This window comes from Gouania willdenowi, chromosome 13 (genome assembly GCF_900634775.1).
Source record: "Gouania willdenowi chromosome 13, fGouWil2.1, whole genome shotgun sequence".
NCBI lineage: Eukaryota > Metazoa > Chordata > Actinopteri > Blenniiformes > Gobiesocidae > Gouania > Gouania willdenowi.
This window is the reverse complement of record NC_041056.1, coordinates 39,562,569-39,589,757: the sequence shown is the minus strand read 5'-3', so window position 1 is coordinate 39,589,757 and position 27,189 is coordinate 39,562,569. Positions and strand designations below refer to the sequence as shown.

Sequence of the window (27,189 nt, the reverse complement as noted above, 5' to 3'; positions counted from 1 at the left end):
GTAGTACCTAAAGCAGGTATTTGGGATTAACGTGTCTAAAGTTAAGCCCAGTATGAGTTTTATCCCACATCCCAAGGCGTGCCAGTGCATCGTATACCAGTATATGTGCAAAAAAAAAAAAAACCGCTACTGCAAACCCAGGAACTGCCCTGGGCCCGCAGATGCAGCCAGGCCAGCAGAAAGAGCGGAGGCCAGGGAGCCCCAGGCAACCCCCTCGAGGCCGAGCAACCCCTCAGATGCCCCCAAGATCCCAGGCCGAGAGGCAGCCACCGCCCCCCACACACACATCCAAGGAAGCCCCAAGCAGCCGAGCACCCAGCGCATCCCCCCACCGACCCCAACCCCCAACCCCAAGGCCCCCCGCCAGCATCCAGCCCCCCCTCACCCACCCAACCCCCCGAGGGAAGGGCCCAGAGAGCCCCCCGCCCGAGACCCCAGCAGAGGAGCCAAGGCCCCCGCCCAGCAGACGGCCAGAGCCGCGCAGAACGGGCAGCCCAGGCCAGAAGGACCCGGAACGAAAGCAGCACCGAGAGCAGCGCCCCCAGGGACGACAACCACGCCCATAGTCGCCGAGGGCACCATGGGGATGCTGCAAGCTGCCCCGCCGGCCCCCAGGCGCACCGACCAGGAACCCCAGAGCGCGCCAGATCGCCTTTCCTTGATGCCGCCCGCGCGATGCGCCCCAGACGCCCCACCCCGGAGCGCCAAGCAACCCCGCCCCAACCCCGGCGCAGACGCCGGCACCCCCCAGCGCGCCCACCCCCCACACCGGCGCGGCAAGCCGCCCCGGACCCACACGCCGCAAGGCACGCCCCCAAGGCAACCAGGAAACGAGACAAGCGCCAAGCCCCACTCGCAGGGAAGGGGCACCCCCACGCCCCACCAGGCCGGCACCACCCGGAGAGACTCCGCAAAGGGAGCCCCCAGCAACACCCCTCCACACCCCCCAGAGACCCACCGCCCCGCCACGCCCGACCGCACCCCCGATCCCCACACGGTAGCCCAGCCATCAACAGACGGGCCGGGCCCCCACCCGACAGGCTCAGATGTGTGAATTTACCCACCACCCTGTTATGGTGCCTCTCCATTCCCCAATGGAGAGGCACTTCCCTATCCCCTGAGTGAATGTATGTGTTTAGTGAATGTATGAAGTGCTATTAAAAAAGGGTGGATGGAGGGGAGTGGTGCTCCCCATCCAGCCTATGTGTATATATGTGTATGTGGTGCAGTAGCTCCGGAGGGTGGAAGTGTTGGTCCCACGCTCCGGGGGGTGGTGTGTTGAGGTGTAATTAAAATTGGAGGGATTAGTAGGGCAGCCAGAGGTGGGAGTGCCACCCCTGCGCCACTACTTAGTAGCGCAGGCGGCGGCCCCCTCCACCCCCAGCCCCACCATCCAGCCCCCCAAGGGTTGGGTATGTGAGTGTGGTGCAACAAGTGGGTGAGCCAGACCAGCTGGGAGTGAGTGATGTGAAGTGTCCATGTAGGAGGCCTGTCTGGTAGGAGCCCGGCCCGTCCGCACGGCGGGCCACCAGAGAGGGCAGACGGCGCAGACGGGCACACGGCGCCGCGGGCCCCAGAGACGCGCCGAGCAGCACAACCGGAGACCCCCCGCGGCACCCCCTCGAACCGCGGCGGCCATACGAAGCACGGGCTTTACCACTAAAACAAACACAAATATTTATAAGGTTTTGCTGTCAGGTTCGGGTCAAAGCTTGAAGGTTCATATCATAACTCAGGGGTCACCAACAAAGGACCCGCGGGCCCCAGGTAGCCTACATGGACCATGTGAGGGGCCATCAGGAGCTCTAGTCACCAATAAGCTCCAAAGTCGTACGCTAAGATCTGAAAGTACGAATGGTTGATAACTGAGGGCCGGTATGAATAAACTTGTAAAAACTGAACTAAAAAAATAACATCACAAGCTGCCTGAAAATGACAAGGATGACAGGCTGAGATCTAAATAATCATTTTTATGTCCTTTCCCTTGGAGTGGTCATATAATGATGGTTGATTACAGCTGTGTCAGCATGTTTTCTGCTAATGTCCATAGATGCACAGAGATGTCAGATGGTAAATCTTTACTCACGTAAAAAACGATGATAAAATAGGAACCAGGGTTAGGGTCAGTTATAATTGTAATTGTGTAGATAAATAATTACAATTGTGACATAATTGTAAAAAAAAAAAAATCTGTAAACCAGGGGAATTATGTCTTATACATACATAGTTAACATTCATTAAAATATGTATCAAGTTTTCGCAATACCTGTCAGTTCTCTTGAAGATCATTTTAACCTTTTAAAAAAATAAAACAAAATCTAAGGGCATAGTGACAGAAAAAAGGCTCAGACGTCCACATCAAAAAAATCAAAACTAATATTTTCATTGATAAGGAAACCTAACAAGGTAATCAAGAGAAGAAATACAAATTAGATGATAGATAATATTTTTCAGTGTATTTGACAGCTGACTTATGACATGGGTCAAAACTAGGGTGAACGATTTTGGGAAAAAATCTAATTGCTATTTTTTCTCGAGATCTCGAGATAACGAAACAGTAAATCATTGCAGGAAACATGATTCAGTGTCACAATGTCAGAGGAGTAGCAGAACATAGATCACTGCATCAGGACTTCAGTAAAGTTAGAAAGACCCAAATAATGTCTCATTCTAACCGTTATGAAATAGCCAATGTGCTACAAGCTGCAACGAGCTGATCTTCAATACGATTATTGATCAATTCAGCAGAAAATATCCCATTGTTTCCTATGAGCAGCTGACACTGAGACGTTGGACAGGGATCGTCAACAAAGTGCAACCACCGACACAATAAATATTGAATATTCAATATGTCTGTGATCATGCATAGCAACGTTATCATGGGGAAAAAAGTCTTGTTATCTCGAGATAATTATCCCGTTATCACAAGAAAACAAAGTCTCGTTATCTCGAGAAAAAAAATGTATGAAAGCATGGCCCTTTAGGGCTTCCGTACAATTGCGATTTAATATGCAATTATTTTTTAAAGGGCCTCCTGTCATGTATTTTTCAATGAACACAAACAATAAATCAATCTGTTTCACAATAAACCATTTCAGATTTATTTAAACTTTAAATAAATATAAAATGTACATTTTAAAGAACATATTACAACAATAAAGCAAACAAATCTGTGGCTTTACCTCTTCAACATTAGTGATGGTGTTAACTACTATACTACTGGTCTTATTAATCCGGTACTTTATCGATACCCTTATTGATACCTTATTTTTTTTTAAATCAATAGAAAAACACAAAATATATATATATTAAAAAAAAACAATAAATGAAAATCAATCTGTTTATTTTTTTTTTACATAATTAACAATATTGCACACAAAATAAATGAAAAATACAAAATAAATAGTTTTAAATAAAACACTATAAATGTTTGAATAAAACAGTAAAAAATACTGTATAAATAACTTTTTTATAATAACAAAACGCTGAACCAACTACGTAAACAATACAAATATTCAAATCAAGCATATCAAACATAGCTTAACAATGAAAAATTGTTCAAAAGGAGAATTAGTGAGCTGTGTTCTGATGGTTGCTGCTGCACTGGCTCGTGACAACAAGGCTTACTATGTTGATTTACACTTGTTTTACCATATTCACAACGTTTTAGCTGTAAAATAATATATGATCGCAAGTCACGACTACTACTAAACGTTGCCGGCAGCCGAGGCACGGTAGCGACCGATGTGCAGGAAACCTATGCAGCCTTCGACTGCTACACCGAGACGACCCAGCGGCCCACGAAGCAGCGAGTTTTCCTGCCAGCACTCACCGCCACTGGAGGAGACGTAGGCGGCGCGACCGACGGCAGGAGCATGGCTGCAACAGAGTACTATCGGCTAGGCTAAAGGTTAAGCCATAGAGAACCCCGCACAGCACACACACACACACACACACACACACACAACTCATCTGGTTCTGTTGCTCTGGTTCTGCAGCGGCACACACTTTTCTGACTCAAAATCACAATAGCTGCTTAAATAGCCATGTGTTTTACTGTAGTGTGCAGCTTTTTGGCTGAAAACAATAATAAATGTGTAGATAGCGTCGACAGACGTGCATACTCATGAAGCAAGGCGAAGAGGCGATGACTGTGTACAGAAGCCCCTCCCATCAGTCTGCTCCCCATACAAGTTCTTAAGGAGGACTGACAGGCAGCACGGCAGTATCAATGCTGGTCTGAGGCTTGACGATTAACGCGACCTTAAAAATACCAATAACTGGGGCGGTGTTTAGCTCAGTGGGCAGAGTGCCCGCCCCATGTACAGAGGCTATAGCTCCTCACCTGCAGCGGGTCCAGGTTCGATTCCCGGCCTGGGACCCTTTCCTGCGTGTCATTCCCTGCTCTCTCTAACCCCCTTCCTGTCTAGCAACTGTCATATAAAGGCCACTAGAGCCAAAAAAATCCTTTAAAAAAAAAAAAAAAAAAATACCAATAACTGGGCCGGTAAGGACGTAGCATGTCAGTACAAAAAAAGAACAAAAAAATTGCATTTTATGAAACTGTTTGCGAGAATATCGCAAATGTGATTAATCTTTCAGCCTTAGTCAAAACTGCCCCGGTATCATAAGAGATGCTAACAGAAAGCTAACACAAGAGGAAGGTTAAGTTTTATGTTTTTTTTCCTTATTAAAGGCTCAGTAGTTGTGATTAATTCTAATTGAACTTGAGTAATTGAGGACGTAAATGTAAATGACTTTTAGGGGAAGATTAATTTGAAAAAAATTGTTGGTCATTGTAATCATAATGATATCCCTGATAGTAACGATGCAAAGGCTCATGACTCACTCCGTACTCCTGATCGATGAGCTCAGGTTTGAGCAGGAAGTCTGGGTAACCTGTCATCACCATCATGTGCTTCAGCTGAGGGAGGAGAAGAAGAAGAAGAAGAAGAAGAAGAAGAAGAAGAAGAAGAAGAAGAAGAAGAAGAAGAAGAAGAAGAAGAAGAAGAAGAAGGGAATTAATATGATCCACAAACACCTAGACTACCAAACCACCAAACACCCAACCCACAAAACAACAAAACCACCAAACCAACAAACACCCAAACCACCAAATATCCAAACCAACCAACACCAACGCCAAACACCCAAACCACCAAACACCCAAACCACCAAAACGAACAAACATCCAAACAACCAAACACCAGAACCAACAAACGCCAGATCCAACAAACACCCAAACCACCAAATATCCAAACCACCAGACACCCAAACCACCAAAATTAACAAACACCCAAACCAACAAACATCCAAAACACCAAACACCCAAACCAACAAACACCAAAACCAACAAACACCAAAACCACTAAACACCCAAACCACCAAACACCAAAACAACCAAACATCCAAACCAACAAACATCCAAACCACCAAACACCCAAACCACCAAAACTAACAAAGACCCAAACCAACAAACATCCAAACAACCAAACCAACAAACACCAAAACCACCCAAACTAACAAAGACCCAAACAACCAAACCAACAAACACCAAAACTAACAAAGACCCAAACCAACAAACATCCAAACAACCAAACCAACAAACACCAAAACCACCAAAACTAACAAAGACCCAAACCAACAAACATCCAAACAACCAAACCAACAAACACCAAAACCACCAAAACTAACAAAGACCCAAACCAACAAACATCCAAACAACCAAACCAACAAACACCAAAACCACCAAAACTAACAAAGACCCAAACCAACAAACATCCAAACAACCAAACCACCAAACACCCAAACATCCAAACATCCAAACATCCAAACATCCAAACAACCAAACCAACAAACACCAAAACCACTAAACACCCAAACCACAAACCACCAAAGACCAAAACCACCAAACAACCAAACCAACAAACATCAAAACCAACAAACACCCAAACCACCAAACACCCAAACCATCAAAACTAACAAACACCCAAACCCAAACCACCAAAACAACCAACACCAATAAACACTCAAACCAACAAACACCAAAACCAGCAAACAACCAAACCACCAAACTAAAAAACATCCAAACCACCAAACACCCAAACCACCAAACCACCAAACACCCAAACCACCAAACCACCAAACACCCAAACACCCAAACCACCAAACACCCAAACCACCAAAACGAACAAACACCCAAACCAACAAACATCCAAACCACCAAACCACCAAACACCAGAACCAACAAACGCCAGATCCAACAAACACCCAAACCACCAAACATCCAAACCACCAGACACCCAAACCACCAAAATTAACAAACACCCAAACCAACAAACATCCAAAACACCAAACACCCAAACCAACAAACACCAAAACAACCAAACATCCAAACCAACAAACATCCAAACCACCAAACACCCAAACCACCAAAACTAACAAAGACCCAAACCAACAAACATCCAAACAACCAAACCAACAAACACCAAAACCACCAAAACTAACAAAGACCCAAACCAACAAACATCCAAACAACCAAACCAACAAACACCAAAACCACCAAAACTAACAAAGACCCAAACCAACAAACATCCAAACAACCAAACCAACAAACACCAAAACCACCAAAACGAACAAAGACCCAAACCAACAAACATCCAAACAACCAAACCACCAAACACCCAAACATCCAAACAACCAAACCAACAAACACAAAAACCACTAAACACCCAAACCACAAACCACCAAAGACCAAAACCACCAAACAACCAAACCAACAAACACCCAAACCAACAAACATCAAAACCAACAAACACCCAAACCACCAAACACCCAAACCATCAAAACTAACAAACACCCAAACCACCAAAACTAACAAACACCCAAACCAACAAACATCCAAACAACCAAACCAACAAACACCAAAACCACTAAACACCCAAACCACAAACCACCAAAGACCAAAACCACCAAACAACCAAACCAACAAACACCCAAACCAACAAACATCAAAACCCACAAACACCCAAACCCCCAAAACTAACAAACACCCAAACCAACAAACACCAAAACCACTAAACAACCAAACCACAAACCACCAAAGACCAAAACCACCAAACAACCAAACCAACAAACACACAAACCAGTTAGCAGCCTAATGATGTGACTAAGAACCAATGGCATATTTGGCTTCTAGAGTGGGCTGAGCTCCCTCTGGAGCCGCTGGAGGTCCCCTAAAGGTTACTGGTTTTACAGATGCATGTCTACACACACACACACACACACACACACACACACACACACACACACACACACACACACACACACACACACACACACACACACACACACACACACACACACACACACACACACACACACACACACACACACACACACACACACACACACAAGCATCTCAGCTAATCAAGCGAACCCAATGTAATAGGATTACAGGGAAGCTCTTTATACTTGGCTTGGCTTTCTAAAAGGATTATAGATTGTAAAAGTATTAGAGGAAATATCTTGCTGTGCAGAACCTAAATCAGCATCACAAAGACTATTCTCACTTCTCAATGTCAAACGTAGATACATTCAATCAAACACCTCCTAACCAATCACTGAATCGAAGCCAAAGAGAAGAGATTAGGACGGAGACACAGTTACTGGTCAGGTTGGATGTGAAATGCGTGTTAGTGAGTAATTGAACCTTTGCTCTGGCAGCATCTTTGGTTGCTTCGTCCATCCAGTCCAGCTCCTGCAGCCGAAGGTCCAGAGAATGCTTTATGTCCTCTACCAGCTCCTGTACCTGGAGGGAGAAGGTGTGACAGTCAGATATTAGTGTGCTCCAACTTTACTCAAAGAAAGTTTAGTATTGTGTCTAACGTATGGAGGAGGCAACAAACAACTTATTTTGCCCTCAGGACGTCTTGAATACAGTGGCATGCTTTTATCAGGGTTGGGATCAATTATAATTGCAATTGCGTCATTGATAATTAATTACAATTATGGCATAATTAGAATTGTAATTTTAAAAATCTGTTGCTGTTGTAATCATAATTAAATTGAGTTTAGATAATTGACATTGTAATTGCAAAAGAAAATTCTATAAAAATTGTCAACAATAACATTTATCAAAACTGTTTCAAATTAATCTTTCCCACATTTTACCTCTAATACCAAAAAGAATAAAACCTATATTTTCATTGATTAAGAAGCCTAACAAGGTAATCAATCAATCCATGTTTTTCCTGTATTTTACAGCTGATTTAGGACCCGTTATCACAAGAGATGCTAACAGAAAGCTAACACAAGAGGAAGGTTAACTTTATTATGTTGTTATTTATTATTATTTTTTGTAATTGAACTTCAGTAGTTGAGAACGTAATTGTAATTGACTTTCTGAAGATAAAAAATACTGTAATTTAATTGTAAATGGAAAAAAATGCTGGTCACTGCAATTGTACTTGAATTGTAATTGAACATTGGTAATTGAAAATGTAATTGTAACTGAAAAATGTAATCGACTCCAACCCTGGCTTTTATATTCTTACAACTTGTTTGCAGAGGTGTAAAGAGTACTGGTGTATCCTGCTCAAGTAGAAGTACTGTTACTAAAGTACAAGTACAAGTAAGTCATACATAGCTCAACTAAATAGCACTGAAAGTAAAAGTTACCAGTTACTTTCACCCCCCACATTTATTTTTGGTAATGAAATCTTGTTTCCTTGCATACAATAAACATATCATGTATAAACCTTTAAAAAAAAAACATCAAAGAATTAAATTCAAAGTTAATAAAATTCTCACGCTCTAAGTATAAATACATTAATGAACTCTAAATCAGTACCATGCCAAACGTGCCATGTGGGTAACAACATAATAGATAGAAACCACAACCTGAACCATAAACAGTTATTGGGCGTCGATCAGAAATGTGGATTATGTTCAATGTGCCTCCATAAACTGCTGACCTGAAATCACTACAGTACTGTGGTTTAAGGTAGCAATTTTTTTAAAAATAATTTACTATTAGTAACGGTTGGGTGTAGAAATGTAGCAAGTTACTTGTTTTAAAACGTACTGAAGTATAAGTAAAATGACTGATTTAGAAATATACCCACAAAAAAGCACAAGTACCCGTCAATTACAGTAACGTGAGTAATTGTTATCAATTACTTTCACCTCTGCCTGTTGGATATTCGCCCATATACTGTATGTAGATGGACTGAAATCTTTATCAACATGTGCTGACACCTTCATCTATTAAAAAAGTGATTTGAGTGATTTTTGTTTCCGTGTCCACAACCAACATGAAATCCCATATTTGGAATAATCCAAGTACAGATGAACACCTGCTTTGTCATTCTGCAGTAAAACTAAACCCAGTCATGAATGATGAATGAAGGCAGAAGGCTTGTAGGAACCTTACTTTCTGATTATTATCTTTATTAGAACAAATCTCTCACACTTGACACATGAGCCAGTATTAGATTGTCAAAGACCAATTTAATATAACCCTGCTGGTCATGTTTTAGTGCAACGTCAAGTGATGCTCCAACTGGTAGTTTGTTTTATCTCTCTATGAGTTTCACTGAGATAAAAACTAAAACTACACCACTGTTATTATTTAATGCAGTTTTCTTCTAATTATTTTCCTGTTTACTTCATTTTGGGAAATATTGTCCTCAATATTTGATGTTTTTTTTTTTTAACAGACTGAACAGAGTCCACTGTACGATTCTGCTTCAATAGTGTAAAGTAAGTAATTACTTACAATTATGAAGTAATTCTAATTTAACTAATAATTGAAAAAAAAATGTTGCTGTTTTAATTGTAATTGAGTTCAGATAATTGACTTCGTAATTGTAACTGTCAAACAATTTATAAAAACTGTCATTTACAATGTAATTAAACATAAAACTGAGGTTATAGTTCTATGGTTTACACATAGGCCTATGTAGTAAAACATTATTAAAATGTTACATGTCAAGTTTACCCATTAGTTCTGTTAAGGATCATTTTTCCATTTCAAAAAAAAAGTTGAAATCAAGGTACGTATATAGAAAAAAGGCTCATACGCTCACATCAAAAATATTAACACCAATATTTCTATTGATAAGGAAGCCTAACAAACTCACTAAGAGATGAAAAACAAATTGGATGATACATAATATTTTTTAGTGTATTTTTCAGATGATTTAAGACATGAGTCAAAACTGAGATGCTAACAAAAAGCTAACACAAGAGGGACAATCAGTTTTAAGGGGTCATTTATTAAAGGCTCAGAAATTGTGGTTAATTGTAATTGGACTTTAGTAATTGAGAACATAATTGTAATTGACTTTCAGGGGGAAAATAATAATTGTAATTGTAATTGGACAAAATGCTGGTCAACATAATTGGAATTGAGCATGGATAATTGAAGATGCAATTGTAATTTAAAAATGGAATTGACCCCCAACCATGGAAGTAATAGTGTCCTGATCTGATGATGATATTGGATATCGGTCCAATATCAGAAAAAACGCCCAAAACAAAACAAAGAAAGAAACTCCTCCTAAAAAACGAGTACAGTATTGGATTTAATAAAACAGTGTGATTGGCTCTAGTACCCCCTTTCTCTTTTTTATGAATCCAAGTTCCCCCTTTGTCCAACTATAACATTTTGCTTAGAAAAGTGTTTGAAAACAACTATAGATCATAATAATGGTATGAATGAGTGATAACACATATTTTAAAGAATGTCATTGTGTAACTCAGTAGAAAGAAACAGTATATAGTGCAGTGGTTCCCAATATTTTTTGGATCGTGACCTAATTTTGATATCAATAATGATGACCTGGTGACCTCAAAGACACTTTTTTTCCTAGAATTAGCTTTTGATCGTGTTTTGATGGGAATATTTTTTTTTTTTGCTGCATTTTAGTTTAATTAGATTTATATTTCACAAAGTGAAAGTACATAACTATAGGCAACCCCACATGGGGTCCCGACCCCGAGGTTGAAAAACAATGATTTGATGGTTTCTGAATAGATTTATTTCAATAGTTTTTATCATTTCCAGTCATTTCACGTCAGGTGTGGGACAGACTGACACTTTGTCCATTTTTCTCTCTCAAGTACCCTCTGTAGTGCCAGTGCGTATCCCTACGAGTACACGTACCCCCATTTGAGAACACTGATATATAAAATGAAACATCTGAGGACTAAAAATCAGAAATTGACTGACAGGAAGTTGCCCTGTGTTCCTAAACTTGACGTTTCTTTCTCCATCCACTGGTGGATACTGTATGTCCAAGACGTGTTTTGCCCTTGAATCCTCACTGCTTTGCTGATTGGTGCTAACAGGATTTCTCATCTCTGAGCTTTCAGCTTCTGAGACTCATTAATTTCTTCTCTTGGCGAGCGAAGCAGCCTCAGCGAGTGGGAGGAGGCTCTCCACGTCGCTGCCAGGCTTTAGGGCTGAGAAGTCTCACATTGATAATAGCTCGGCCACTTGTATCACCACCGATTGCTGTCTACAAACAACACACAACCAACATGGAAAATACCAAATTTACACAAGGCTTACACTATTTATCACACGTGTCAAACTCAAATCTGGCGCTTTAGAGCCTCCGAATTGGCCCACAGCAGAAACCATAAATCATTGTGTAAATGAGCAACTAATTCAGTTGTAAATATCTCAGTTAGATATAACCAACATACTACACAAATACGCAAATTCTATGAAACCACAACATTAGCAGGGCTCACATTTTTCCAATGCTTATATTACATGATGGCAGTCATTTCTTTTAATTGTTGGAAAAAACCCTACATTTTTCCAAAATCCTGCAATTTTATTCACATTATTTCACAAAATTCCCCAAATTACATAAAAATTGGGCACAAAAAAAAAAAAATGTAAGTGAAGATCGTGCCGGAATTGATAACTGTCACTTTTTGCTTTGATATTATCAGTGCCGTACATATTTTATAATTTATTTATACACTCATTGTCCTGAGCAGCCCACCTAAGAGAAACCGCTAGACAAAGTAGAAAAAATACCGCTCTGTATTTGGCCACTGAATTAAAACAAGTTCTGATGAACTACAGCTGGGTCTGCAGAGCATCTCAACGCTGAATAGCATGTAACACGTTACCCCCCCCACCTTTCAAAAAGGTCTCTGAGAACACATACACTCATAGAATATACCAGGCACCCTCGTAGCTCGATCCGTTCACGAATAACAAAGGAGTAGCAATTTTAGTGTAATTTAAGTGTAGTGTACACAAGAAGAAGAAGAAGAAGAAGAAGAAGAAGAAGAAGAAGAAGAAGAAGACGGGCCTAATAAGTTTGACATCTCTGCTCTAAATCTACACAAGACAAGCTTTAAAGCAAAGGTAATGAAGCTGAGTGGATTTTTAAACTACTGAGATACTCATTAGTTACTCCGTTAAAAGACATTCCATGTTACATTACATTACACATGAGGTTCATTGCATCTAACTTTTAGAATGTGTTTTTTACAGCACTAAGTTTCAATCCCGTAAACCACAGAACCCAGAACGTGCCCAGTCGTGTCACTCTTGCTTTAAAGCTGTGTGCCGTGGCAGACATTCACAGAATTGTGACAGTAGAAAGGTGACAGCCTTATGTGGCATGAACCGTGTAGGATGGACAGTGGGATGATGAGAAGAAAGCGAAAGAGAAATGATGAAGGGATTAAAGGTGGAAGTACGAGGTCACAGAAGGTAGAAATCCCATTGAAAACCATATCCCCATGCCCTGGAATGATGGAAGGTGAAGCTGAGATGGGAATAGAGATGACACTGGATTAAGGAGGAAAGTGGAGGAAAACACAGAGTCAGGGTAGATAAGATTAAAAAGCATCTCTGCAGCACCTTAGAGTCCAAACCTTAGAGAGAAACAGAGAACTCTCATCAGATGTGCTGAAATACAGTAGGGCACACCATTAAACATGTTGGGTGATTTCTCTCTTTTCGTCCTTAAGGCTGCTTTCACACTGGTTTTATAGCATCACATTAGTTTAAAAAAGCTGCATGTGTGAAAACAACATAAAACCTGTAGTTAGCAAACGGGCACGATGTTTACTGTATGCCACGGTTCCCTTACATACAGTAAACATCTCATGTAAAAACTGAAAAAGGAAGAGACCAAATCTACCACAATTGGAACTAAACTTATTTTCCATAGATGCATCTGTATGAAATAAAATGTTGGTCAAAATGGACAATTAATATTTTTAAAGAAAAAAAAGACCAATGATAATGTAGTTAAATGAACTCTAAAACAGTGCCATGCCAAATGTACCACGAGGTAGTGTTGTGGTGGTCAAGACCGGTCTTGTTCTCGAGACCAAATTTTAAAGGTCTTGGTCTCGTCTCGGACTCTGAAGCATTTTGACTTGGTCTTGTCTCGGACTCGGGATTTTCCGTCAAGACCGTTCGAGACCAGCACTAGTTCCTGCTATTTTTAAACTTTTTTATAATGTGATAATAACACGGAGAAGAACGGGATAAAACAATCCTTTATTCATTATTTAATCCACCCTGTATAATGACCACAACCTTCCTTAATGTGACTGAGTGACGTGTGTGACTACGGTGTCAGTTTGGACCGCGGAGCGCAATGGAGATATGAACTAATCACTGGTAAAAATCCCAGTAAAACTCCAGAAAACAATCACCATGAATAAATATTTTCTCCCTGGTAAAGACAGTAGCTCTAATAACTGGTACTACTCTCTTTCTGGCCGCCTTCTACTCTTAAACATGTTCATAAATGATACCTTACCCCTTTAGCACCGAAAGAATATCTGTAGTATTACATGAATATCTGTAAAAATCATGTTTTTCTATTAGCTCTGTCTGCTAGCACATAGCATCTCTTCTTCACTGCAAGAATATTTGCATGCCAACTGACCACTGGTATTATTCCTTTATATATTTCATTCAAGATTTATTTTTAGTTCAATTGCATTGTTTTGAATAGTTTATCAAGGGATTCTTTTGACAATGAAAAATAAAAGGAAAATAGTACAGTATTTTCCCAAAAAAAAAATATATATATATATTTTTCAGTCATTTGTGTACCGTTCCATTTTGTATAATAAATCGTGAGAGAATCGTATCGTGAACCCAGTATCGTGAATCGAATCGAATTGGGAGTTGTGTACTGTATATAAGTAGAATGTGCTTATGTCATGGGGGCTTCTCTCTGATAACAGATGCTCTACATACAAGATAATACGTACAATGAATGTACAGAAACTTATCAGTACAATGTTCAATGCAGAGAGTTGACATTTTTTGGTGTCATAATGCCATATGTGTCAGATAACAAGTATTGGATTATATCAGCGTGCATCTAAAGTCTCCAATTTTGGTTTTATTGGATTTATTGAAGCAATTTTTGAGGTCTTCTTTTTTTTTGGCAATATTTTATTTACAAAATAAACTCCAAAATGACAACACAGACAAATACAAACAAAAACAAATACTACATCCCCCACCCCACTCCCTTGCTCATTCACAAATAAATAATAAGAAAAACTTATCAAAGAAAAACAGACAAATGCTACAATTTTGACACAATAAGGCTAGTTAGTTTACAAATGTATACCTACATGGTCCAAATAAAGTTGTCAAATATTTAGAAAAGTTTTGTATGACTTCCTCAGGCTGAATGTTATTTTTTTCTAACGGCACACATGCTTTAGTCTTTGGATTATTACCCCATGGGTGTCTTAAAACATATAGAAAAGCTGCATTCTTTCTTCTACCTTGTGTCTTGTTTCCCACCTTACTTCATTACAACTACTCTATGTTGTCACAATTTTAAATATGTTCCAGTTTATGATGATAAATGTTTCCTCACTTGTTGTGTGTTCATTGTCAGGTGATTCAGTGCACACCACAGTAGTAGCAGTGATGTTTATCACCCACCTTAGCCTTGCTCTGTGAGGAGAAGTGCTGCTGGACGAACAACGCTCCCAGGGCCATGCCGAAGTGTTTGTTGGCCTGAGTGAGGCAGAGTCGGCCCAGCTCCAACTGCTGCTCCGTGCCGTCGATCTCTCGGGAAAACTCGTGGATGGTGCTGCGGAAGGCGGTGGAAAGGTGCTCGCTGAGCGCTGCCACGATTCTCCACAGCATGTAGTTGTGGAGAACCCTGAAAAACAAAGGAAACAACACGTGATAGTCGTACTTTTCAGAAGAATTAGAAATAAGCCTGAGATTCAAGGAAAGTGACCAGCGTGTTTTAGATGTTTGGATGTTACTCTCTTCCAACACACAAGTAAAAACTCTTCTCTCAACTAACAGGAGTAGTAGTGCTGGATTTTTCTGCAGCATTTGATATAATAGGGTTATGTTAGGGTTTTTCTGAAGCTGCATTACAGTGGACTAATAATTATTTAAGTCAGTGGTTCTCAAACTTTTTTGGTTCAAGTTCCCCTTTTCTCTAACTTTTGAATCCAAGTACCTCCCTTATGTCCGACTACCACGCTCAGAATTCTGTGAAAATTCAAAAGAATCCCTTGATAAACTATTCAAAACAATGCAATTTTACAAAAAATAAATCTTGAATGAAATAAATAAAGGAATAATACAAATGAAGAAGAAGCCTATTAATTTAAATTCTGGTTCTATACTAAATAATGCAAAACTACATAATAGTTAATTTTCTTTTTAAAGTGCAACTGAAAATGTATTTTGTGTATTAACAACTGGACTTAAAAAAAAAAAAAAAAAAAAATACAGTGCACTGTATTTACGTCAGATATTTGTTTGGACCAGTAGAGGGCGCTAGTAACCCAGTGGTCGGTTGGCATGCAGATATCCTTGCAGTGAAGAAGAGATGCTATGCTAGCACACAGAGCTAATAGAAAAAACGTGACTTTTACAGATATTCATGTAATATTACAGATATTCTTTCGGCGCTAACACTTCTATTAGACAAGAAGTGTTGTCTGTTTTTAAACAGCCCTCTGCTGTTTAAAAAAAGTACTGCGATTCAATTTTCAGAGCATCGATGTGAACCGTGATATGAATCAATTTTTAACTGCCTTACGATTAATCGTTACATCTCTAGTGATAACACATTTTAAATATTCTCATTTTGTAAATAACTGGAATGAAACTGTATTTATTCCTCCTGAATAGATTTATTTTATAGTTTTTATCATTGACTGTCATCTCCTCCTAATGTGGGACCAAGACTGATCCTTCTTATGTGTTTTTTGGTGTAATTTTGTTGTTAATCATCTGTTCTTTTTTATTATTCAGTATATTCTTCTTTTATTTTGGGTCTTTTTTGTCATTTTTGTGTGTTAGTGATATTATTTAAATTATTCTATCTCAATGTGTGTGTTTTTGGTGTTTGGTTGTTTCTCATGTTGTTTTGTATGAATCTCTGTTATTTGTGTGTATTTTGTAGTGATATTGTGTATTTTTCCTCTCATTTCTTGTATCTTTGTTGTCGTTTTGTGTGTTTCTGGTAAGAGTAAGTATTTTTCTCTCTTAGTGTGTGTGTGCGTTTTTAGTGTCATTTTGTGTGTTTTGTTGTTGTTTATCTGTTCTTCTTCTTCAGTATATTCTTCTCTTATTGTGTGTGTTTTTGGTGTCGTAAAATTCAGTGTGATTATAATTCTTAACTACAAATAAATATTATAAAACCTAATACGTTTAATGCTTTAATTTGTTAACGTATCTCTTTCTCAAGGACCCCATGTATTGTCATTGCGTACCCCTAGGGGTACACGTACCCCCATTTGAGAAACATTGATGTATGTGACAGGAGGCAAACTGTTTATTTTAATGGGAGTATTTCAGATGTAAAGCTTATAAACAGGGAGTGCCTCAGTGAAGATGTCTTGGACCACTTTCATATACAATTTTTAGAAATTATTTTCCATCTGTTTTAGACAAGGCTCATATTGTAATGTATTCAGATGACTCAACTGTTCATCTGTCAGATAAAATATAAATATTGTAAGTTAGAGAGAGAATTACAGTTGCTGGTAAACTGGATCATAAATAAACTTGCATTGAATGTCTCAAAAACAACATTGGAACTATACTCATTGTTTTTATTCTGAACCAAGACTTCAGCTAAAAATAAATCAGATTTCATTAAAGCAAGTTGAGGATTGCAAACGCAAAGTCTCGTTGGGCTGCCGACTGCCTCCTATTGGCTTAGAGGAATGTTCAAAATTAGCAGGAAATGCAAACCTCTACGCTCTGTTAAACTTAAAGTAAACATCAGTTCACTACACTTTGTTTAAACTGCTGACACTGCAATAAGTCCAGACGAACACAATTACAGAAACATCAATACATCAGTAGTAAGCAATCATTTGGAAGTTTCTTATGCACTGTAACCAAAGGTTAAATGATTTTTAAACATTTTGTGGCAAACCTTTAGTGACAATAAATCAAAGTGGATTTAAAAGCAGAATTGTCATGAAAAGCTTTTTTTTCGGGGGGAAGTGACTTCTACTGTTACTGTTTCCATCTGTCTTAAACTGCTGTTTTTCCATCTGTCCTAAAAGCTCCTTTAGAAAGAAAAGTTAGGCTGAAACCAAGAGGCAGACGATGATTAAGAGTGAGGAGGGAGAAGTGGAGGGAGGGGGGCAGTAGTTTAAGAACAGCTCCCTGTAATCCAGACTGACTCACAGTGGAGAGACTGCACAGTGTGAGCAGAAACATCAAGCAGGAGGAAAAAATGGATCATTCATTTATGTATTCAAGCTGTGTCAACTCCCCCGAGATGATGGAGCACCGTGGTGTCCCTTTGCCCCCACTGGGTGCACACGTCTAATCCTCCTACGGGGACAAATGCCCCTTTTCCTACTGAGAGGCACCATGCAAACCTCGAGGCATGTTGTTGTTCACTCCAGCTTTTTTTTTTTCCTAATAATGTTCCCCATGCGTGACAGATATTAAATAAAAAGCTCCCAGGAAACACGATCCCCAGGTCCTGACAACAAAACACTTGTGAAGGGAATTTAATTGAAGAGAAAGGTTGGAGGTGGAAGAGGAGGGGAATGAAATAAATGAAGGACCTGAAAGCTATCAGCTAATCAACACGTGTCACATGTTTGGCTGCTGCAGTCATTTTGACGACTTGATCACTAGATTTGTTACACAATCCTCACTTGAACAGTCACATCTGCGCTCGTCTTAAAGTGATATTCAAATCCAATCCATGGGAGTATCTACCTGAGTTTGAACCCACCAGTGCATGGAAATCAGACATTTCTCAGCTCCCAGTGTGGGAGGAATGGGTGAACTGTGTTTTCCTGGAGGCAAAATGAGGAAAAGCAATCTTTTTGAGTAACAAGTAGATTCTTTACAAACAGCTGCAGCCTTTGTTAGAATCTATTCCTTTGCTCAATGAGAGCGTTAGATTTGTTTTTTGTTTAAAAGTTATCGTGCGCTGATGGTCATGGAGTCATTTTTCTGTTTGATTCAATAGTTCTGGATATATTTGGTGTTTTTTCTGTTTGTATTTCTCTGCCCATGGGTTAAAGTAGGTTCTTCAGTCATACTAACGTACTATTCATACTAAGTTTGACATCAAAATGAATATATAGTGCGTTCACATTAGATAGTATGAAAAGATTGAGTATGCTACAAATACCCGGATGTATATTATATGGGGACATTTTTTAAGATACACAGGGCACACTAGTCATACTCAACCACCCCATGATGCATTGCGAGCGGAACGTAAAATCATCTTGGGACTGGTGTCACAGTCTGAGTTTACCTCATACTGAGATCAATTATGAGCATGCGCACTACCGGAAAATACATTTTTGCTAGTTCCACTGTGAGTTTTGCTACTTCCACAATGCTGAGATTGAAAATTCCATTTCAAAGCTAATGTGTTTGTATAAAAAAATACATGTTTTATAATTTATTCTTTGAATTTTTTCATTATGATTACATGTATTGTGTTTGTACAAAAATATATATATATGTTTTATAATTTAGTCTATGCAGTTTTTACAATGATAAGCTGTTGTATTCATATAAATCTGATCATGACCATCATATTTTTTTTTTTAATCACAGGTCAATTTTTTATCAAAAAAAAAATGCTTAAAATATCAGTCGACTGACTGATAAATTTATTTAGCCTTATTTACTGACTGTAAATAGGGCTCTTGTTTTAAAGTTAACAGGAAGTTTTGTCAGTAGCACAATGGAGGGTCTCTAAAAATCTCAGAAATGTTGGAATTAAATGTTTTCTGTGAGTTTTATGGATGAAATGAGCACATGTTGATATTCTGCTTGGTCACTTTCTCACTTCGAATGTTTTCAGAACTTTCAAAGTAAAGGTGGAGAATCAACAGAGATATTTATCCTCAGTGTGTTGTTTTAGAAGTATAGCTCAGTGTGAACGGTCATCATGTTTGCTGAGTATATCTCTTGTCTATATGAGATGATGTTTGTTCTTGTTTATTCCCAGAATTCCCCATGATATCACCTCACTCTGGATTCAGATCGTTCCGTGTAAGCACCAAAATAAACATCTGCCACTGTTTTGCTGCAAATTTCAGTAAAAAAAAAAAAAATAGCAATGTGTTGGGGAGTCACTTTGGCAGAGTTTTTGGGGCAAACACAAAAAAAACTGTAAAAACACTTGTATGCATCATCAACGGGACTCCAATGTGCAAAACTTTTGACGACAATGTCAACAATACGGTGATTACGGAGGAAATCAAAACTAACTTTCTAGAGACGTTTTCAACCTTTCAACATAATTTCCCAGCAAATTATCTTTGATTTATTGTCTTAATCTGAAAAAATGGCTGAAAGAACCCTAGCTGTCCATTAATTTCAGGATCTACTAAGGGTGTGATGTCACGATTCATCTATTTGATCGATGAATCAATTTATATTCTTACAATCCAACTACATCGATCTGTGCTCGGCAACTTGGCTTTCCAATGGACACATTTGGGGTCCAGTGTGTGGAAACACTTTGGCTTTTGCAGGACATGTAAAAGTCAATTAGGTTTTCTCATGGTTACAGTGTAATAAAGGTAGCAAAGTCAAAATGCAAATAAGCTCCTACAAAAATGAGAACAGACTGAGGGTATGTTGTATACTGTACTTATGTAACTGCATTATTATACTAAATGCTGTGTTTCTGTTTTATTTGTTGTTGTTTTCTAAATACAGCATCAAAACTGTGAAGTAAGATTACAGTCAATTTGTCCGTTGCTCGTATAAGCTTTCTCACAACGTTAGAACACCCACGTTCCCTGCTTGGTTGCACGTTCACTTAATGTATGTCCACATGCACTTTGCATGGTAATGGAGTCACTGCACAGTTAAATATAAGCGGCATCAGAGAGACCAGTAGGTTTTAATCACCACACAGCTGAGTGAAGACTCATTAGCTGAATGGATTCTAATGGGGCTGGTTAAGGAGATCAAATGGCACTGTCCCTTCGCACTGCATCAACACATTACTGCACGTAATGAACCCGTGGGTAATGGAGGAAAGACGCCTACCTTCATTCCAAACCCAACCAAAGGTGGAGGTTGGAGGTTTGGATCCCCTTGTGATGGGAATCATGGATCATTGGAGGTCTGCTCATCTGACTAATGGAATTTACTTTCACCACAACACCCCAGCAGAAGTAAGAACTCTAGCAAACAAATGCACATGGGTGAGGATTACTACACATCAAAGATTGATTAAAGGGTACCTGTAGTAAAAATGTATACAACAAAAAATGTGTTTAATGTATTACCAATAAACAAAATATGTACACCTTTAAAAAAAAAAAAAAAAAAAAAAAACATTAGAAGGACATATTATATTGGGCATACACTATGGAGTCGCCATTTTGGACAGGATATGACGCACTTGTGTTTATCGGCCTGGCCTGTTACTTTAAATAACTGGTGCATTGTGGGAGGTAAAGGCACAACAGGTCTATTTAGATTAGATTGTGGGAAGTGTAGTTTTTATCTTGGTTCTCAGCGTGAAGCAGCCGCGTGTATTCTCTCTCTCAGTGATAAAGTGCAGCATCCAGATTACGAGGGCATTAAATATCACCTTTCTCACCAACTACCTGCTTCTTATATGCCTTCCTGTGCCGACTCAGCATGCAGAAGTAGCCTAATGGACAGAGCTGTTGTTACTAGCAGAAAGGAGCCATGGCTGAGTAGTTAGGTGTTGGAAGTGCACAAAAATGCCTAACAACTGTGATGAAAGCTGCGTGAAAGGCTATCTGTTCATTGACGGGATGATGCTCCACTACCTCGGGTCCACTAGCTCGGGTCTTAACCAGAACAAAGAGGTCAGAGCACATTACTCCAGTTTTAAAGTCTTTACACTGGCTCCCAGTCAGCCTCAGAATAGACTTTAAAGTTCTGCTGCTGGTGTATAAATCTGTGAATGGGTTTGGTCCAGAATACATCAGTGACATGTTAGTCAGGTATGAACCCAGCAGGTCTCTCAGATCTATGGACACAGATCAGATAGTGGAGCCCAGAGCTCACAGTAAACATGGTGATGCTGCTTTTAGTTGTTATGCTGCAAAGAAGTGGAACAAACTGCCAGCAGAGCTTAAGTCAGCATCCAATGTGAACATTTTTAAATCAAAGTTAAAGGCACTTTTTTTCTCTACTGAGTATGATTGAGAGAGAGATTTTTTGTCATGTTGTTGATGTAATGATGATTTTACTGATGATTTTAATTGATTTTACTGATGTTCTTATTGATTTAAATGTTCTTATTGATTTTAAACAATTGAATGTTTTATCATGTAAAGCACATTGAGTTGCCTTGAGTATGAAATGCGCTATATAAATAAATTTGCCTTGCCTTGCCTTGCCTTACCTCTGAGGATCAGCACCCGACGGCGCCCTAACAAACAGCTAAATTCTCCTGACAGAGTTCATCATTTAGCCACAAGGAAATAAAAGGGAACAAGCTGGTGGGGATGCGGTTAGTGCCATGACAGCCGCCAATAGTATCCCTTGTAAACAGAAACGTAGTAGTGCTCTGAACAAGTATGTTTACAAGCTACATTGAGACTTTCTATGAAGAAATTCTGTCGAGACTGCATCTGATTTCAGACATAATTTGGCTTTGTGCCCATTAGCTTAGACCATTAGCATAGCGAGCCGATCCCTCTCATAGCAGCTCGGCTTGAAGCGGTCCTCGCATACCACCCAATTTCGTCCAAACGAAAATGTTTTAAGTGTATATCCCGTACCAATATTATGGAGCCAACATCTGGATAACTCTGAGTTAGTGTTGTTATTTGACTTAGAGGCACAAAAAAATGTTTCTGCTGGGTTCTTCTCTTGTTACAACCATTGGATTTATATTTATTCAGAAATTGTAGACCAACAGAACACTGGTGCCTAGCAACAGCTAACAGGAATCAACAAACGTGCGTCATATACTGTCTCCATATTTTATGCCCGAAGGTCTAAAATCATTCTAAAAAATCCTTTTAATGTGTATTTTTATGTAAGAAGGTTCACAAATTTTGTTTATTAGTAACACATTAAACACATTGTTACACACATTTTCACTACAGGTACCCTTAAATCATAAATGAGGACTCAGTGAGGAGACGTGTTCTCATGAAAGAGTAATGACAATGCTGTGAAGGCTGACTAAGGGGGAATACATCGATTCTAAATCCATTGATGATAAACAGAGGACTGAAGAGGAAGGTTGTTGCAGTGGATTTCTAATAGTTATGAATGTCCGTTGTCTCCCTTTGTCACTTTGTCCCTCTTGGATTGCAGGTCAGGTCACATCTTTGCTGATAACTTACAGGTGAATAAAAGTCAACAGCACAGACAGCATGGAGACAAGGCCGTAGATAACACACAGCCCTGGGCAGTGTGAGACTATGCCTCCTAGGATAAAAACAGACCAGATGAAAGGAGGTTAGACTAGAACGATGCCTCGAAGTGGACTGTGTTGGATCCTTAGCCAGCTGTCGTGTTTAACTCTGGTGCAAGTATTTAAAAAAAAAAAAACTTTATCGCCTTTGCTGATGAAATTTGTCTCATCATTTTTGATATTCATCTACTTTCATTAAAAAAATAAACCACCATAATAGATGTAAAGATGCATGAAATTGACCAACACCAGTCAACCGCCCAGTAGTTGGGGGCCTCTGCTCTATACAGTCATCTGGGTTCATTGATAGATATGTGTCATCTGTATAGTGCTGAACAGTCCAATTTAGAGCTCTGCAGAAATAGACATAAGGTAAGTAAATAGAGGCTGAATAAAAAGGGTCCAAGAACAGAGCCCTGAGGAACCCCACAGGACCTGTCATATTTTTCTTAATAAAATTAATGTATTTCATGACGTTAGAAGTGGACACAGGATTTAAAAACATCTACTTCATAATGGAAAGGCCAGAGCAGCATGTGTTGACAGAAAAGAGGGCTTAACATCACAAAATCTAGTTCTTTGTTTGTATTTTATCAAATTATCGTAAAGTAACTTGCACAGAGGATCAGGAAGCAGAGAAATAAGACGTGTGTATGAGCCTTTTCCATTACCCCATGTTACCTTTTGGGTGTTCTTTTATTTAATATTAGGACTACATCGTTGACTGACACAGTTTCAGATTCAAACACACACAGAATATGAATTACTTTAACTCTGAGTGTAATTATTTCAACATCAGATGAACTTTGTAGAATCTTTAACAAACTGTATTGAAGATTAGTCTTTCACTCTTTAAGAAAAGAAAACAAAAATTGAATGATGAGTTCATGCCCTGGTTTGTGTTATTCCAAGTGTTTTTCAACCCATGTGGGGTCAACTGGAATTTAAATGTCTAGTAATTGCTAAAAAATAAATAAAATAATTAACAATAATAATTAATATTATTGATTAACTTTTGAATTATTATTCTTTTTTGAATTAAAAAAACACAATCTTGAACAATTGTGTTATATACATTTACTTTCTCAAATATAAATCTAGTTCAAATAAAATGCAGTATAAAAATATCTGAATTCGGGAAAAAAAGTCTTTGTGGTCGCCAGAAATTAGTGAAATCAAAATGGAGTCACGTTCCAAAAAAGTTTGGGAACCACTGTGTTATTCCCTTGTTAGAAGGATAATTAAAACGTTTGTTAAACACATTTTTCAATACCATTAACAAAGTGTACTTTATATCACCTTCTTCTTCAGTGAATAAAATGGCACTTTTTTATTATTCTGGCATTATTTGTTATAAAACTCTTTTAATGCCTCGGGGGGGAAAAGCCTCTGATACTAGAGAGAAAATTATGAACCTAGTCAGATGCTCCAGATATGTACAAAGTCAATCAGTGGTGGCAGGATGCAACGCGTAGACTCGGCATCCATGAAATGGTGAAATGAGGCCGTTTAAACACCAACAGCACAAACTGGCGAGTCATGAAATTACTAAAATGTCATAGCGGGTTATGCTTCCGCGCAGACGGACATGTATTCTGTCCCAAACAAAAAATGACACCGAAATAATCTAACTGCCTGTCACCGACCGAGTCAGCCATGCGTGAGGCCTGAGGGCTGTTGCTGTGTGTTTGTGAAGAGCAGTGGCCATTGGAGAGATGTCAGCAGTAGAATCCAACAGCCAGACGTGCCCCCCCCACACACACACACAGTGGTTGTGTGTGTTTCAGTGTGTGTGTTTGCGCGCACACTTCCGTCCATGTGAATCCGAGTCTACAGGAGGTAAAAAGGTGTGGGTGTAGATCAATAACAATCTGCTGCAGAAGTGGAAGTTCACCCACACTGTCTTAACACACACTCTCTCTCACACACATACACACAAACACTAATGCAGGCATCTTGTGACATTGCATTATCCTACTTTGTAGTCACTGTAGCTCACATACAAAGAAGAATTGCTTACTCCAGCTGAAGAATTGCCGCGCCCCAAAAACTACAAAAATCATGCATCTCTGCTCATTTTCCATACAATAGCCACGCTTACATGAGAGCTTAAATTCCCCTTTAATTCAGAATAAAAGTTAAATCCTCTTTAAACTGACCTTGTAAACACCCTAAAGTAAACTTTAATCTGAATTCAGTGGCTGGTTTATTCTGATTTTAATTCTAAATGAAATAATTCCTCGATCTTGTAAACATTTAATTCCACTTTAAATTAATTCCGGTCGTTCTGTGCATGCTCGTCCTGTCGTGATGACACGCTGGTGACGACAACATCCAAGTTGGCAGCCCTGACTAGAGCTGAGACTATTTATTAAATAAGAGCTATAGAAGACATAGATATATAATGAAAAGAGTGGATGGACAGAAGCATAAACATGAGGACATTCACACGGACATATTACACACAAACACACGGACATTGGCAAACAAAACAGGCGTCATCGGGGAGATGAAGCCTTGCACCAGGACGGGTGACACTAAAACCTGAGACATTCGGAAACATTTCATAGACATATTGGAGACAGAGTAAATGCAGGCCCCGTACTGCATGCACAGACTGTAATATCACAAAGTTATCATTGTACCTGTTGTTAGAGCGACTATCTTTACCAGGGAGTAAATATTTATACCTGGTTATTGTTTTCTAGAGTTTTACTGGGCTTTATTTAGTGGCTATTAGTTCCTATCTCCCTTCTCCTCCTCAGCTGACCAAAGTGAAACAGTTTGTTATTGTTGAGCTGCTGCTTCAGATCCTGCCGGAGCACCTCCCAAATTTTGACCGGCACTTATTTGATTGGATCCAGCATCTCGTTTTTTTTCTTCTAGCACCTCATTTACTTTTAGGTGTTTTGATTAAAGTATTGTATTTGGACAGCTCCATCTTTTCTTGAGTTGAAATCACAGGAAATGTCATTGTATACACAAAACTGAATGCAAAACTGAGCGCGAGTGAGGAAAAGAGGGGAAAGTCAAGCCACACCCACGCTACGTTTAAAGTGTGATTTTCCGCAAAAATGTGTTTTATCAGGTTGGAAGACGGTAGAAAATGAATAAAGAAGGCAGTTAGTTTTTTTAAGCCGATAAGTGAAACTAAGCCATAGGTAAAGAAGTCTGAAGTTGTTTGTGTGGATATTGCGGAGCAGCAGCAGTTAGCTTAGCGAGTAGCAAAGATGCTAATGCAAGAGCAGACAGGTCACAGGAGTGTCCTGGTATGGACAATGAGACCAGACTTGGCTTACGAATGACAAGGCAGGCCTAGGCTGTGAATTATGTAAGAAAGTTGCGAGGATCTTTTAGACAAATAACAGGGTAAGTGCACTTTATATTTAAATTTTCTGCTGTGCTGCTGATTCATTAGAAGTGTGATGTTTAGTGTCCTTTGTGGCTACTTCAGCAGTGATTTTGCGCTGTCCTTGGTGCTGAAACATGGCAGATTTGACAGCTGTCACTCAGAGTGAGAGACGGATATGCTGCCAGACATTTTAGAGCATTTTCACTGATTTAGAAGACCCTCAGAATATTTTGTACTATGACTATGTAAAATCTGACTCTCTACATTTATTATTATTTTTTATTTTTTTTGTTTCTAGCTTGTTTCATTCTTCCGTAATCAGCAGTTGAATAGGTAAGTTTTACACAAAACACCAGTTTCTGAGCTGAGAAAACAGGCTTTTTCTGAGAAAACCTTTCAGTGACTTTGGTTGTTGATCGTCTTCTCTCACGATCGCGACACTCTCGATAATCGACTTAGGTCCACACATGATCTGCTCAAGGGTGCGTTGCTGTAAGCTGCTGGGAGCTTCACCAACAACTCTTGTAGAGCCATTTTCTGCCTCATAAACTCCTTTGCTCTCCCTCTAACCTCTGCCCATCACAGGTGATCTCTCATCAAAAGGTGCACTGCTGCCACCTACATGGCACCAGTTGGTCACTACATCATAGTACAAGGTCAGAGTGTCTCCTAGCAACCCCCGTTGAAAAACACAATTGAAGTACAGTACATATATGTCAATGGCAGTGAGCGGTTGGATTTGAAATTATGTATATGTACGTCAATGGCAGTCAATGAGTTAAGGCTGATTCATCATTATTTTATTAAACATTCAGGTTAATTGGTTGCTTGTGTTCACGTGATATTATTGGCCCATTTAGTTAGCAAAAGGTTCTTACATTTTTTTAAATTCCGTGACATTTTTCTCTCTCTCTTGGTGCCGGAACAACACGCGGCCGGTAT

General features: G+C 39.3%; 1 protein-coding gene across 2 annotated transcripts in view; it reads right to left on the bottom strand.

Moving 5' to 3' along the window:
• The window catches only part of ecel1 (endothelin converting enzyme-like 1), a 103,100-nt gene that overhangs the window by 34,113 nt on the left and 41,798 nt on the right, over positions 1-27,189 (bottom strand). For both annotated transcript variants that reach the window (XM_028465746.1, XM_028465747.1), the window contains 3 exons: positions 14,957-15,179; positions 7,712-7,810; positions 4,850-4,924 (listed from right to left, as the gene is read on the bottom strand). In XM_028465746.1, the coding sequence (XP_028321547.1) occupies positions 4,850-4,924; positions 7,712-7,810; positions 14,957-15,179 (397 nt within the window). The remainder of the gene's footprint in view (positions 1-4,849; positions 4,925-7,711; positions 7,811-14,956; positions 15,180-27,189) is intronic.